The sequence below is a fragment of the Coffea arabica genome, chromosome 10e (genome assembly GCF_036785885.1).
Source record: "Coffea arabica cultivar ET-39 chromosome 10e, Coffea Arabica ET-39 HiFi, whole genome shotgun sequence".
Taxonomy (NCBI): Eukaryota; Viridiplantae; Streptophyta; class Magnoliopsida; order Gentianales; family Rubiaceae; genus Coffea; species Coffea arabica.
Window position 1 is genome coordinate 2,044,490 of NC_092328.1, and position 15,551 is coordinate 2,060,040.

The window sequence follows — 15,551 nt, forward strand, 5'->3', positions numbered from 1 at the left end:
ACCCCTTGTTTACATAATAATGGATGAAACACACCGTGCTTTAGTTCAATGGGGACGTATTTGAGATTATAAATAAACTTCCATTAAAGGTTGCTTAGCCAAGTTTTGCTGATGACATCATTACTGTCTCTGAATAAAGAAACATGCCAAGAGTGAAATTCAAGCATCCCCAATTGAACGACCACCATGCACAATCATCACAGGCTTGGGTTTAAAGCATAATTATGCACCTGCCACTCGACAACAGACGTCAAACTCTTAGTTCACCACAACAGCAATGGCACAGTTATGATTGTGTATTGTCAAAGCTAGGGGTGCACATAACTCAAGCCGCTTGTGAGTATCTTGAGTCGGAGGTCGAGCTCGAATTCAAAGACATTTCACTCATTAACTCGTGAACCTACTCGATTATATATATATATATATATATATATATATATATGTGTGTGTGTGTATATGCAATGGCATAGTTATAATTGAATATTATCAAAGTTAGGAGTTCATACAACATGAACCGCTCGTGAGTAGTTTGAGTCAGAGGTTGAATTCGAGTTCAAAGATATTCCGCTAGTTTATTCGTGAACCAATAGTGACATTACATATATATTTTTAATATTTTTTTATTTATTAAAAAAAATTACTATTTTATTCATTTTTTTAAAAAATAAAATAATTATTATTTTTTAATTTTTTTAAGCTCGAACTCGGGTTTTACATTGAGAGTTTGTCAAATTCGAGTTCGAGTTTGATAAAATTAAGCAGAGAATCGATTTGATTAGGGCAAAGCTCCTCTGTTTTGCAACCCTAGTCAAAGCCTATTCTTTCAATAGTCGCATTAGTGTTGTATTTACTGCCATGTCAATTACATTGGCCAATAATCCCACAAAGAGTCAGAAGTTATTAGCAGCAATTCACAAGATTGAATTATAAAATGAGTTGCAAAGTGCTATGGCAAAAGCATTGTAGAAAGTGGAAAACGACTCGTTTCATTACTACCTCATCATTCCCACAAAGGGGCAGAGAATGTACAACACTAATATAGATAACACTCCTCATATATTTGAAACATGAGCTAAAAATATGAAGTAAAACCAAATGTAGCAGAAGTATTTAACAAAGATCATTACAAGACATTCAACACAAAGGCTTTGACAAAGTTTATCAGCCAAGGCAATGACCATATTAGAAGACCGATGAACTTCTCAGACGAATCGATCAAGGTACTCCTCGACAGTGGTGTACTTGACATCAGAATAGAGCTCTGAAGCCTCTACACCAAAAGATGGCTCAATTGTAAAGTTGGTACTATCACCGTTAACCAGAATTGAATGGCGGATTGATAATGCGACATTGAGTGGAGTTGGAGCCTCTGCAAAGAAATGGTCCATCAGAAATTTATACGCTAATAATTCATACAACTAGAAGACATAAATGCGCTTCGCGCGATGGAAATGTAAAATGCCCTGTCCACTTTTGTATACATGCAAAATAAAATATATGAAGTAATAAAAATTGTAATTTATGCAGAAAAAGTATGCGAATTATTAATAAAATTTAGAAGGAATGGATCCTTAAACAGGTAGTCTATGGAGTTAAACCGGTAGTCCATGGAGTTATGTCTGTTCCATGCTTTGTTTTGCATATGAAAACCATTTGCAAGAGAAATGGCAATAAATTGTATCTACGCTCAAGTACGACATCATAGCCATTTCTTTGGTCTCCCTACCCCACTTACCTTCATCTTTCCTAGTAGAAAACCAAGGCAGCCATTCAATTAATTCATTCTTGTGGAGATTATACACCATCCACATTTGTATATGGAACTTTGTTTCCGAAAATACTCTACAAAGACGAAAACAACGCTTCTGTAAACCACATTGTTATATCAAAGAACTTCCAAATTGCTCATCCATAGAAGCTACGACATATCCCGCGTAGAAAACACACACTCAAGTCAGGGGCAACAAAATTGACATTGCACGTAAACAAAAATTGTTGGAAACAGGTACCGCATCATCATTTTGTCAACATTACTTTCATTAAACACAAAACTCAATGGCCAATGCCTCTATTAATATTACAAAAATACCAAATCCGCACTAATTTGAAGGCTATGAGGGGAAAAACAGATTTTCTAGTCTTCAATTGTTTAAGCGATAAACAAATAGAGAGAACTCCAACATAGTACAAACTTAGTAACCCCCTTTGAGATCATTGACCACATTTTATGGAATTGGAGTTACAGTCTCCAAAGTTGCACCTTCTACCATGAAACCTGGTTTGGGCCCTTCAGGTTGCCTCTTAGTATTGTTGACCTCACCTCTTGCCTTTGCTGCAGCCTTCAATTCATCATTTTTTCTGTTCTATACTTGATTTCCTCATTGCATCGAGAAGGCTGAACATACTCTACGCGAACATGAATCCTCTTCCTGATAATCATATTATCAACCTGCAGGTAAAATTTGTGGAAGCAAAGATTAGCTTGCTTTCAAGATAATGGAATATAAAGTAACAATGTCATGATGTTGTGGAACAGGACCATAGAAGATAGATGAATAGAATAATTAACATGCAATTCTTGATGCATAAGGTCCAAAAGAAACCATACCAGTAACAAAATAACAAAGTTAGGCTGGATCTGTGTTGCTGGATCTTCATGATCATGTCCGTCATCTTCACTCTCATCTTCTTCATCCTTCCTCTTTTTATTAAGTTTCCCATTCTGATCTCTGTTACCTGTATTCTGATGCCCGTGACAGACATCTCTATTTCCCTGAACAGCCTTGTCTTCATAAGTAGACTTCCCTTGTTTCTTGGTATCAAACTTCTTTTTCCTGATAACATGTTGCCAAATATTCCTCAGCTCCTTAATTCGAACAAGTTTCACCAAAGTCACATGCACCATGCATGACCCATTTTATTACAAGCTTGGGATCACTGTTTGCTGATAACACTGGCAGAATTCAAGGAAGTATTCATATGGAATGATCAAAGGGTTTCTATAACATAATGCCCAAACACTCAATATGCATATATTTTGAAAGACAAAATAGTAAAACGTTCTTACTTTACGCATTTGAGCAAATAATGCCAAAACAATGCAGATAAGTAAAATGACATGCTTCCTGTTCCCAAATGCACTCCAGAAAGGAGTAATCATAACATTCTCGAATGACATAGAAGAGAAAGTTTGTTTGCTTACTCATGACAGGAAGGTCCATTTCAAGTCCAACAAGCTCCAAAAGCTTATAGCCATCCATGTCAGGCATATGAACATCCCTAAGTACTAAGTCAAATCGGTCCTTATTTTCCCTCAACATCTTCAACACGGCTTGCTGGGTATTTTGAGTACTGTAAGTTGAATGAGACTGAAGAAAAGAAAGAAAAACATAAATGCTTGTACTAAAGTGAGCACTGTCATCATGAAGTTGAAGACACTTCAAATTCAGTGTGGAAAAAGTACCTGATACAGCCTTTTTTTGTTGTTTCCATCCCACACACTAACATAACCATCACAATCCCCAGTAGCAAATGTACCATAGCTGCATATTTAAATCAGTTTTGAGATAGATTACGGGAAGAGGCTAAAGATATTCAATCAATAGAAAATTGTAATAGATCCAACTCAATCATTCAACATAAAATAAATCAAGAAAAGATAGCTCCACTAGTGAAATATCTTAGCATTGATTTTCTTTCTTAACAAAACTTGAAAAAAAAAAAACAAAAAGGCCATACAAGCCAACTTCCAATGAATGACTGCTGAACAATAATCTCTTTATTGTGGATAAATGTATATGCAGCACTTATATGAGATGAAATGCAATTGAATTCAATGGGGTAGACAATGTCCCTTCCAGCTCCAGATTTTCGATGACACTTGAATGCATACCTACACATATAAACCATCATATAGTAGACAATTATCAAGGTCTGCCTGTTTCATTCTTGTTGAATTCTTGATATAAGAAATTTACTCATCTTATTCAATAGCCAACAGAAGTTTTAATCCACCAGATCATAAGGAATTACACACATGTCAATATCATTGCACCATGTTTAGTTCTCTAACAAGTAATTTTAAGGTGAGATGCAAGCAAGTAATAGTACAAAAAATTGGATAAGAGCCTCTATGAAGAGCTAACAAATTGAGGAGGACCGAACATAAGAATGGTATTGGTAAGGTACCATAATAGCTTAGTTCCTCATTTCTCTCCTCTATATTACTCTTCGAAGCAAAGTTGCCATAACAGTAAAACTTATGCAGACACACAAACTAAGATTGATCATACCCTTTATACTACTCCAAAACCGCCGCCTCCTATTCTAGTTTGAGGAGAGAAAGTGTCCTGTTGCTGACCTCAAAGAGTTGTATGAGAATAGCCTGACATTGCTGGTAGCAAGCTCTAACCATGCAGAAGCAGATAGAAAACCAGAGAATCAGAAGTGATCATATACAAAATCATGGAAAAGAGTTGTAGATTAGTATATGCACTATTCAGATGAAACCATAACACCCATCCTAAAATATGCAGCATAAATCTCACAAAAAAAATTCAGGTTCTTATATCTTTGAACTGAAACTGTTATCTAAGTTGTGAGCAGCTAAAGGCACTTATGTCCCGCTTAGATTAAGCTCAAACTGAAACCTGACTTTGGAGCTTTTTCTGATGTTAACTTTTTCTGAACCAAACAACTCTAAACTGGGTAACATAGCTACCTTAAGAATACATGGATCGGCTCCACTTATCAAGTTAGAAAAAACAGATGTTTCCTAAGGACGCATAGTTATGATGAGAAGCTTGAAGGTTGTGCTTGCCTGGGGAATATCTAGAGTTGAAAATTGGAAATCGGGAAACATAAATTCAGGTTCAATTGCTAATTGTAAACTGTTAAAGTTTTGAGCATGATATTAACAGCCTAATTTGTAGTTCAAGTTTGGAGACATTTGCTTTAGCAGATGATAACTAACAAAAAATTTCATGGCAAATCCCTTTTCACTCATTAATACCTCTCATTTTCATGCGTACAACACGCAAATCCCTCAAGAAAACAGAAATGGCTTATAGAGTATTTCACTTTCAACAAGAATGTTAAATCCAATCAACAAAATTATCACCATGCTCAAATTTAGCAATAATTGGGAAAAACCTCCATTCAAGCCTAAACTAAAAATTGAAATATTCTTGGTTCTTACCTCATGGCACATGTGCTTTATTCGTCCCTTGCAAGAACCAGATGCACTGAAACAGCTACTAAACCCCATCTCTCCTTTTACGCATCTGATGACAAGACCCCACCAAGAAAAATCTTACAATCGTTGATGCACCTGCTTCAAATCCAGACCCATTACCTCGTAAGATAAGACAACAGAGTATGAAAAACCGATTGAGGAAAAAAAAAGGCAAACCTTTATCCAACTTCCCGCAGGTTGTTTTGGACGGCAGATGAGGATTATACTCGAATTCGAGTGCCGGTGAATAAAGAAGTAAACTGTATGTAGTAAGATGGGATAGGGAGAGGAAAGGGCAGGGAAGGGAGAGGAAGTGTGAGGAAGAGCGGCGAGGATGAAAGGCGGGTCAGCTTAGGGTTAGGAAAAAGGGAAAAGGAAGATGCTTTAATTGATCTCTTTCTCTGTTTCCTCCAAGCAAGGATGGTCTGGAGATCTGGAGGAGTTGAGCCTATAAAGGGTGAGGGTCTGGGTCCGGAGGGTCTGGAGATCTAGGGAGGAAAGGCAGTGAGAGATGCCGATGATGGCGAGGATCTTGCTACGGAATTGAAAGGCCTCTCAAAGGCTGAGAGATAAACGAGAGGAAGAAGGTGCGGCGGTGGAGGAGAAATGGTATAAAAAAAAAGGGAACAGCGAGGTTGAACTTGAAGCAGAAGGAGGCGAAAGGGGAATCCCAGGGCCAGTGGGAGAAAGCGGACCTCTGATGCTAGGTAGAAAAGGAGGCGATAGAGGAGAGGGAGACAGTGCGCCGGCGGAGGAGGAGGAGGAGCGAATGGACAAAGTATGAGGATGTACGTAACCCTAGAGGAAAAGGGAGAGAAATTGAGAGGACAGAGGAACATTGTTGTGGAAAGAAGAGAAAGATAAAAGAGGAAAACAAATGACAGAAGAAAGAGAGAGAGAGCAGCTGCAGAGAGAAGGCAGCGGGAAGAAAGAATGCAGCAGAAGCACATGAGATACTGGCAGCGAGGCCAGGTGGGAAGCTAACGCGCGAGGCGCGAAGGACTAAATGCTTCTAATCCACATGCCGGGCACGTGAGAGGACGACGAAAGTTTTGGCTGAATTCTGTTGGGACGTTATCTACTTATGTTGATAAGGTTTGCTAAGAAGAATGAGGAAATTGAAATCAAACTTCTTATCACCTTGGATGTTCTTCAGGACTTGTTCCTCAGGAATATATTCCTTCTCCAAAGTTTTACCAATCTTCTTCTCCCATATGGCCACTAACTCATTAAATGACACAATATTCTTAGGGGGCATAATGTAGACAACTTTGTTCAATGTTCTTGGATCATGGACAGTTTTGATGGTGAAGGTGCCAATGTCATGTTCTTCATTGTAAACCGCTGCAATTGAAACATTAGAAAAAAAACATATACATGAAGCACCGACACAATATTCACGTTCTTACAGGATAATAACTTGGGCAGAGGATAAGAACATGATCAGGTGAAGTAGGTGAAAAAGAATAGCCGAGTGATATTGTATGCCATACCTTTGGCATTTCCATCTCCCCAGATAGCAACTTTATCTCGTGGTGGAGCAGTGGCTCCTGGCTGTACCAAGGTTCGAAGAAAATATCCAGCAAAAGCGTTAGATACGAGAGGGGTGTAAGGGATCCCTGCGGCCTCAGTGGCTCTACGAATCCGAGATTTAACTGCAAATACAGACTTGCCAGGCTCAACTGCATTTTGGCGATCCACATCAATTCCAAACTCTGAAGGGTAGAATTTCTGAGAATTTCGCCATATCATGTGTCAGAATTTGGGGATGACAGTTGATAAACTTGCACAAATCATACTCCAGTAAAATTTCATTCCAATCTGCAATCTTTTCGTTGAATTCACAGATTGTCAAGATCACAATGGTTTCTCACGATGACTAAAACATCCTCAATGAATTGACCAATTAATCTTAGTCGCTTCTCCACTCTGAAAATGGGAAGTACCATATAGATGAGTCACATGCATTATCAAGTTCTACGAACGACACATAGAACCCTCAAATACATGAATTTCATGTGCATTATCAAAATTTAATATATTTCAACAACTAAAACCTTTGATTATCAATATTGCAGCGCCACAAAATCTGCAGTGAGCATTCCTGAGGAAAATTGTGCTAGAGCTCATTAGCAGTTACAGCATACATGTAGCAGTGTAGTGAAAGCAATGACAGAATAATCCAAGAAAAAAAATAAAAGTAATCAATACATTCTCCTATGAGAATCATTAGTAACAAGACCACATAAACAACACACCTTGACATTTCCAGCTTCTTTAATTGCGTCAATGATCTTCCCCTGATCATTCAATTGACCGAAACCAACAGTTGATATGACCACATCCACCTGCTTTATGGCTTTCACTAAACTTTCATGATCATACAGGTCACCCTGCTCCAAGGAAGAATTCCAATATCAAGGACAAAAATATACATCACCAGCTAAAAGGGGGAAAAAATACTAATAATAAAGGAATCCCAAGTGACGATACTCTCTTGGAAAAAATTAACGCTGCTTACATGAACCAGAGTAGCACCGGAGTTCTTGAAGCCTTGAGCAAGTTTTCCCTTGACAGGATCAGAAACGGTAGATTCTCTAACCAGAACAAAGGTGGGATGCCCAGCCTTAATGCTTGCCTCAACTATAAACTTGCCAATGTATCCCGTTCCACCAATGACCAAAATCTTGCTTTTTTCTGCCATTCTTGAATATTCGGAGGTATCTAAAAATGAAGGGTTGTGGAGAGTTTTTTAACTGATGCAGCAGAGCAGGGAAAGAATGGAGTGTTGGGACGTTGGCACACTGAGGAACTCTATTTAAACAGTTTGAGGATTGGTTTGGGAGTTATTAGAAAAGACCTTTACGTCACTAGAAGCGAAGGAATCGATTGAGTTGTATTTGGTCGATGAAAACGGTCAGGTACATCTTCTAGGTGACCAGTGAAAATATCTTATTAGCTAATCTTAGGATAAATGACATATAACTCTCTCGTGATTTTACGTAATGTCATATGAATTTTTTAAAATTTTAAAATAACCACATAATTCACCTACATTTTATGTAAAATGAAAATCCGATGGAATATATGGACGTTAATGAAACTAAATATCCATTTATCGAGAAAAAAAATAAATAGGAATAAATTTGATAAGAGTTAAATTTTTTTTATAATAATAATAATATTTTTATAATAATAAATTTGATTATTTTGCTTTGAGCTCGACTTATTAATTTAACACGTGGGATATTTTATAACCATATCATTTCCTTGATGCTAGAAATGCGACTTATAAAGAAATTCTTTGTCTAAATTTATGTCAAATACGACTTGGAAATAAATCCTGAGTCTGATTTGAAAACAAGCTCGACTTTGTTAACACATGATGAATTGAGCTTAAATGCGCTCGAACTTGAAAAAACTCAAATGAATTCCAATATACTATAGGAAATTGTGACTCGACAAATTTAACCAATTTAATCAACTTACTAAACAAAAATAATTCCACAAAATATAAGAAGGTGTCCAAACACTTTTCATAAAACAATTTTTAAACAATCAAGACAAGTTTAATGCACGTAATCATTAAAAAAAAAAAAAGAAGACATATTAGCTCCGCTGAATATATAAATGATCCTAAATGAGTTTAAATCAGCTATGCACGAGCCGGATTTATTAAATGAGCTTAATTTTATGTTTGAACTAGACTTGTTCACTTAAAGGAACCAGTCAAGCTCAAACTAATATAAGTTACGTCGAGCTACACTTGAGAATAGTTTGAGCTCTATAATAATATTATGTTCTTCTTTTTTCTTTTTTGTAATTAATTAGTTTTTTTTTTTTTGAAATATTAGTTTAAAAAGGGCGTGTTTGCGAGGGAAGAGGTGAGTGTTTATCTGTTAAAATGTGTATTTTAGCATACGTAGATGGATTTGTTTTTCTTTTTGTGAGGGAGAGTGAGAAGAGTATGCGCGTACATCAGAAACATTGTGCTAACGGTAGAAGAAGAGCGCACTTCTTTTTTTCTCATGTATTTAATTTTTGTAGTATATACCTGGAAACTTCATTTTTGAAGTATAGGCAGAAAGGTTTGGTACTGTGGTATATAAGAACCTGATGCGAAATAAGAACAAAGAAAGAAAATGGTGTGCTTGAAAAGTATAATTCCCAATGAATTTAAAGTAACAATGATATATTATTGCTCTTTTTTTTTTTTTTTGACGGAAGTTAGAATTATAAATCTAATCCCAGAAGAAACCTCAAAAGCCGGCAACTTTTGAGGTCCTTCCAGGGACTTATAAACCCAACCCCAAACCCCCCCCCCCAAGAACCGATGTGGGATGACAACCCCAAAAGGACAAGTCAGTAGGCCCGCTGGTACTAAGAAGTGATGACCCCCCACGAAACCCAGTATTGCTCACCGTTACCCTGCTCGACACCTCAACAGTTCCAAGGATTTGAGAGACTCTTAGCAATTACAAGTGCTGATTGGGAAGCTAAAAAGCTCGAATGCTCGATTAACCTTTTTTCCCCTCGTTCGAATGCTCGATTAACCTGCTCGAAGGCATAAACACCACAATCAAATTATTATTTTTAAAAAATTAAAATTTTAAAACATGATTAAATAATTGAGACGCGACATTACTTTGAAAAGTTTGCAGTAACTCTTGTTTGCACGATGCCAGATCCCGATTTATGACCTCTAATAACTAGCCATGTTGCAACTTGAATGGAATGGGCGTCACCATTCACATGAAAGTGACTAAGATATTAAGCACTGACTTAGCGGAATATTGGTTCAAGGAATTACTGGTTTGTCGTTCTTAGTGTAATTACACATGTTTACATCCTTGTAGCTGTGCTGTCTTGGTTTTCAGCAAGATAAGATACTTTCGGCCATCACCAGGAACTTTCCATTTAGATTTTTTTTTTCCAAAAAAAAAAATGATTAGGCTTTTTCTTTGGTACACATCTCATCTTTCAAAATTCTAAAATATCCCATTACAACTTATAATTCCTTCCACTGAGTGCGCCTAATTAGCCATTGAGCCTTTGGTCCGGTGGCTATTCCAAGCCTTTTTAAGCTTGGCACCACCAAGCCTTTTTAAGCTTGGCAGCGTAGAAAGCTAAGGATTCAAATCTTATTTTTCACAAAATTTATCACAATATGTGATAGTCTTCATTGATCAATTTTGATGAAATTTTTACTCACATCGAATCTCCACCTCCTCCTCCTCCTAGAATAGGTTAGGTTATAAAAAAATTCTATCGCATCGACCAAAAAAAAAAAAAAAAAAAGAGTGCGGCACATTACACTACTGCCCCATCCCCAACGACCGACAGAATGTTCACAGCAGCAGCCATTAGAGGCACTAAGAGGAAAGCTATGTCTTGGCTTGATGATTACAATACATTCATAGGGAATATGTACAGCGTTAAAAACTCACAATCCTCAGACCATGGCACAAAATCACACACATATATATATATACAAGAAAAAAAGAAAAGAAAAGAAAAAGGATGACAAGCTTAGCAATATCCCACTCCTATTACTGATCAGTGCCTCGATTGTTTCATATTTGGGCACAGCATCTCATGAAAGATGATGATGGACAGCTAAATAATATTCAGCTGAAGGCCAGAGGCGGAGGCCTCATGCCCCAACTCCAGTTGGAGCTGCGGCGTTATTGGTCTTTGAGGAAGCCATGTCTGCTACATGGAATTGTGATGCATACTTGTAACGAGGTCCTTCTCCTGCAATCACCGGCGGCTCGTTTAGAAACGCCGAGTTGCTGCTAATCCACCTGCATGACTCACCAAGGAAAAAAAAAAAAGACGAGTCGAGTACTAATTAAATCAGATCAACAAAATAAAGAAACAGATGTGTATACTTCGACTTACCAGCCGTGCTTTAGAATCAATTTCTCCAAATTTGATGCAGTTTCCGGGTCCAAGTCCTCTTCCTTTGCGTCCTGTGCTGGCAAAGAATCCGATCTTCGATTTCTCATTCTGGCATCCTCAAATACGTTTTCCTGCGTATATTTGGTGAGCATCAGCTAATAGCTACTCGATCCCGACTAATTTTGAAAACAGAAAAAAGTCATAGGAAGGAGACCTGACCTGGCTGCGTGGGGATAACATGGAAATGTCTCTGAGATGTTCCTCCTCCTTTTGTTTTTTAGATTTCCAAAAGGCCTGAATTTCTTCTCTTGTTAATGAACTATTTCTCCGCAACTTCTCTGAAAAACAAAAAGAAAGAAACCATTTTTTGTTAGACATAAGGAAAAAACAAAAAAGGGGTTCTTACGGAAGAAACATTAAAAAGTTTACAAGAATGAAAGGTACAGATGCTAGGAGTCACGTACCAACTTTAGGATCTTGAACGGGAGAATCCCAACCTGCCATGAGAGAACCCATTTTCACTAACTATTCTTCTGCTGATAACTTTCAACTGAACTGCTTCGATTGATCAACTGATAAGAACTTCTGCTATAAGTAGCTCAACCTGATAAAGATATCCTCTTGGTTCATTTATTACTATAATAATAATAAAGACTACCACTAGAGCATGTAGCTATATCCAATGTTTCTTGGTGGGCCAAACTAAGGTAATGGCCAGTCTTGATCTTATCCTCAGATATACATTAAAATGATTAACTGTACCACACACAGTGATACTGAGACCATTTCTCTCTCAGGACGAGCCCACAGATTGCGGAAGTCACGGGGCGGCGAGGAGACCGACAAGTAACTTTGAAATAAGTCTTTTTTAATCCCCTTGTTTAATTTAATTGAGTGAAGGGACATTCTATCGAAGAAAATCCTATGATGGATAATGAATTTCCCAAAGTAAAAGTAAGCAATTGTATGATTAAAATCTGGTCCTTGCTTATTATGGAGATTATCGGTTATTGTGGATGCTTCTTCACTACCCTTTTTCTTTTTCTTTTTCTTTTTCTTTTTTTTTGGTTGAAATAAACTAATAAATAAGTAATAGCCTTAGCTAGTAAAAATATTCATTTTTAAATTTTTTTAAATATTTTTAATCAGCCTTTTATTTTTCATACATCATATAACAAAAAATATTGTCCAAGCAATTAGAATTAGGAACCACTGGGCCTTTGGCTCAGTGGCCACCGCCTACTTGGTGGGGGGAGGCAAGGTTTCAAAAATGTCACATTTTTATGATTTGTTTTCAAAAAATTCAGGCGGATGGTGGTTCAATCCCCTCCGGCTTATCTCTAGGTCTTTTTAGGCCGGTTCCCTTTCTTTTAGTGTAGAATAGATTAGGTTTATCGTTCCGATAAAAAAAAAAATAGAATTGGGAGCGTGGTGATGGGACTTAATTTTAACTGCTTCTGAGGAAAAGCGTGCAATAGTAGTTTTTAGGTTAGGATGGGAAAAAAGATGTTGGATAAAGTACTCCGGTTTTTGACTCTTTTTTTTTTTTTTTTTTGTGTAGGTTTGGAGTGAGTATTTTGTACATATCACCGCCGGCTAAACTACGTGGCATCAAGGTGTCATGTCATGCCAATCCTAATCCCATCTTGGCTAATCCTGTGTGGTGTGGCTGATCTCACCTTTAGGCTTTAACAGTTTATCTTGCTGAATTTTCGCGAATGGGCTATCCCAAAGTCAAGTGAGTTTATTTGATACTGTTCTCGATTGATTATTGATTATTGATTATTCTCATTTATTATTTTCTTATGCTGTTATTGCTTATTTTTTTATTCAAATTATAGATTTTTTAATAATTAAAAAAATCTGAAATTCATAATTAAGTAAAGAGTAGTTTTTGCTTATCCATTTTACAAAATCTAAAACAATCAAGAGTAAGGCCTTTCAAATGTAGACAGGTCTTCGTGATTACCTTTTTTTTCTCCTTTAAATAAATGGAATATCTTGAATTTATCACTTTCTATATACAATTCTTCCCAACTTATCATCCAATTCAATCATCTCTCTTAACACTTTTTTTTTTTTTTGTAAGTGAGAAAATTAAATTCAAAACTTTTTACCTATGACCTCTTCCACGTTAATCCTTCACCTCACTGCAACTATTTGGACTGAGGCATGTTAGCGGCCTACACGGCTACAAGCCAATGAAGAGGAATCGTGCTATGCAGTTGTCTCTGCCTGAAAAAAATTATGCATTTGTTTCTTTTTCAACGTAATCTTTTATCTTTTCCAAGCTCAGGAAAATTTGGATCCAAGGCTGTTGCTGTCCAGATTAAGACATCCTAGCATCTTGCTAAATAAATATCCAAGTCTAACTTAAAAAAATAAATAAATTAATAAATTTCCCACATCAAATACGCAGCCAAAGCCTTAAGAGGAATTCTCATGTTCCACTGTCTTCCACTAACGAGAGACGCATCCGTTGTGACATCAAATACAAGCTCAAGTCCAGGTAGGGTCACGAATGGGACGAATCGAATCAAATTTTGACTTAATTGAATAGAGTTTTAACTCAATTTTATCAGAAGCTCGAGTTCAATAAACTCTCAATGTAAAATTTAAATTCGAACTCGATTTTAAATTCGAATTGAGTCAAACTCAAGTTCAAGCATATTTGAATTTAAGAAAAAAATAAATTATTTATTTTTAAAAAAATAAAAAATTTCCCTTAATAAATAATGAATATTAGAGATGTATATGTAATTTTACAATATATATATATATATATATATATATATATATATATATATATATATATATATATATATATATATATATATATATATATATATATATTGAATTTGACTTGGTCAGTTTGAGGTCAACTCAAACTCGATATTGATCCAACTCCAATTAAATTTTGATTGAATGACTCACGAGTAGGGCTGGAGCTGAATCAAGTAGCTCAGCTCGAGCTCGCGAGTCGAGTCGAATTCGATCTTGGAAATATAATACTCGAGAGTTCGACGAGTTCTATAGAGCTTTTTATAATATATATTTTAATTTTTATTATTGTGAAATGTCAATAATATCCTTTATTTAAAATTATATATAAAATATTAATTTTTATTACTTGAGCTTGATTAGGTTTGATTGAGCTCAAATAATCTCGATTGAACTTGATTTGAATTAATTACATTTAATTAAGCTCGAGCTCGAATTTTAAAAGCTTGACGAGCTCGAGCTTAGTTATTTTGCCTCGAGTCAAGCTCGAATAGTGCACTACTCGAGCTTGACTCGACTCGATAGCAACCCTACTCACGAGTGCTTGCAAACAGTTTAATTCATTTACAACCCTACATCCAGGCACCAATAATTAGTGGGTTACTGGCTGAAAATCCTAATGCAGAAGTCCTTAATAATGACAAGGACCTATCCCATCTTCAAGCACCCCACAGATGCCATCTTTTAGATGCTGTGGGACGGGAAAAAGTAAAAGATGAAAAGGAAAGGCATATTATTACCTCAGAATATATATATATATATATATATATATATATACTAGTAAAAAAAAGAGAAAAGATATCATATTTTTAGAAGTGCATTATTCTTTTTTCGCCCGTCACTTTTTCAATGTGAATTTAGAGCTTGAAAAGATCTCTTTTTTTTTTTTTTTTTTATATTGATCCTTTGTATCCTTATAAGGCTTTTTTATAATGTGTCTCCGTTTACAGTGTAACTACACGAGAAGGTAGAAAGTGTATATACTACAACTGACAAGGTTAAATGTATGATAACAAATCTTAATTTGAATTTAAATATTAAATTTTATACATGTATCATGTATTTAAATTTGATTTTGTGTGCATAGTAGATATAAGATTAATTAATAAAAGGAAAAAAATTTAAAATGTCCCTAGCGTTTTGTCAAAAAAAATTTTCGTCATCCATTTTTAAAATGTTAGTTTTACATTCCTTACAAATTTAAGTTAGCAAATTTGATTCCAACTTTTAGTTTGAAATTACAACGTGACCCAAATGCAGTCATTTTTCTTATGTATAAAAAGATTAGATCTACTTTTTCTTTGGTAAAATTGAGTATAGATAGAGTAAAATCTTACTTTTTTAGGAAAAAAATGAATATGATTCAAGTTAGATCATACCTTTTCAGCGATAGAAATGAATATCGATTGAATCACTTGTTTAACTACATATAGGATTTAACTTTTTTGCTTCTTAAAAAATGACTATGTATGGATTACATAATGGATTCAGGGTAAAAACAGTAAAAAAAAAAAAAAAAAAAAAACCTTGATTGGGACCAAATTTTATCCATTTGACTTTATAACTAATGTAAAGTTACTATTTTAAAAATAAAAGATGAAAAAATTCATTTGATGAATTATGAAGGACGTTTTGA

The 15,551-nt window shown here is 35.7% G+C and overlaps 2 protein-coding genes across 8 annotated transcripts; both read right to left on the reverse strand.

The window, feature by feature from the left end:
• Nucleotides 1–960: 960 nt before the first annotated feature.
• LOC113712310 (eugenol synthase 1-like) lies at nucleotides 961–8,114 on the reverse strand. Of its 7 annotated transcripts, none has more exons than XR_011821769.1 (10): nucleotides 7,755–8,071; nucleotides 7,492–7,626; nucleotides 6,727–6,964; nucleotides 6,374–6,577; nucleotides 5,198–5,329; nucleotides 4,361–4,406; nucleotides 3,464–3,542; nucleotides 3,203–3,368; nucleotides 2,609–2,834; nucleotides 2,020–2,449 (listed from the first exon to the last, which is right to left on the reverse strand). XR_011821769.1 is itself a non-coding variant. In XM_027235669.2 (5 exons), the coding sequence occupies exons 1-5, from the start codon at nucleotides 7,935–7,937 to the stop codon at nucleotides 1,203–1,205; spliced, it is 927 nt and encodes a 308-aa protein (XP_027091470.1). In that variant the 5' UTR covers nucleotides 7,938–8,114; the 3' UTR covers nucleotides 961–1,202. The 7 variants fall into 7 exon arrangements, 1 of the variants encoding a protein (XP_027091470.1); XR_011821767.1 differs by having other exon boundaries at nucleotides 4,293–4,406; nucleotides 7,755–8,064; XR_011821768.1 differs by having other exon boundaries at nucleotides 2,609–2,953; nucleotides 4,293–4,406; nucleotides 7,755–8,064.
• A 2,492-nt stretch (nucleotides 8,115–10,606) lies between these two features.
• Nucleotides 10,607–11,855, reverse strand: LOC113712661 (uncharacterized). Its single transcript, XM_027236160.2, has 4 exons — nucleotides 11,599–11,855; nucleotides 11,354–11,472; nucleotides 11,135–11,265; nucleotides 10,607–11,037 (listed from the first exon to the last, which is right to left on the reverse strand). The coding sequence occupies exons 1-4, from the start codon at nucleotides 11,648–11,650 to the stop codon at nucleotides 10,887–10,889; spliced, it is 453 nt and encodes a 150-aa protein (XP_027091961.1). The 5' UTR covers nucleotides 11,651–11,855; the 3' UTR covers nucleotides 10,607–10,886.
• Between the last annotated feature and the right edge of the window lie 3,696 nt (nucleotides 11,856–15,551).

Coding starts and splice junctions, on each gene's coding strand:
- LOC113712310 (XM_027235669.2), bottom strand. CDS start 7,937: ATGGCAGAAAAAAGCAAGATTTTGGTCATTGGTGGAACGGGATACATT. Junction 7,627..7,754: donor CCGGTGCTACTCTGGTTCAT/GTAAGCAGCGTT, acceptor TCCTTGGAGCAG/GGTGACCTGTATGATCATGA. Junction 1,370..6,373: donor AGTCCTGAAGAACATCCAAG/GTGATAAGAAGT, acceptor ATTTCTTTGCAG/AGGCTCCAACTCCACTCAAT.
- LOC113712661 (XM_027236160.2), bottom strand. CDS start 11,650: ATGGGTTCTCTCATGGCAGGTTGGGATTCTCCCGTTCAAGATCCTAAA. Junction 11,473..11,598: donor CGTTCAAGATCCTAAAGTTG/GTACGTGACTCC, acceptor TTTGTTTTTCAG/AGAAGTTGCGGAGAAATAGT. Junction 11,266..11,353: donor TGTTATCCCCACGCAGCCAG/GTCAGGTCTCCT, acceptor AAATATACGCAG/GAAAACGTATTTGAGGATGC.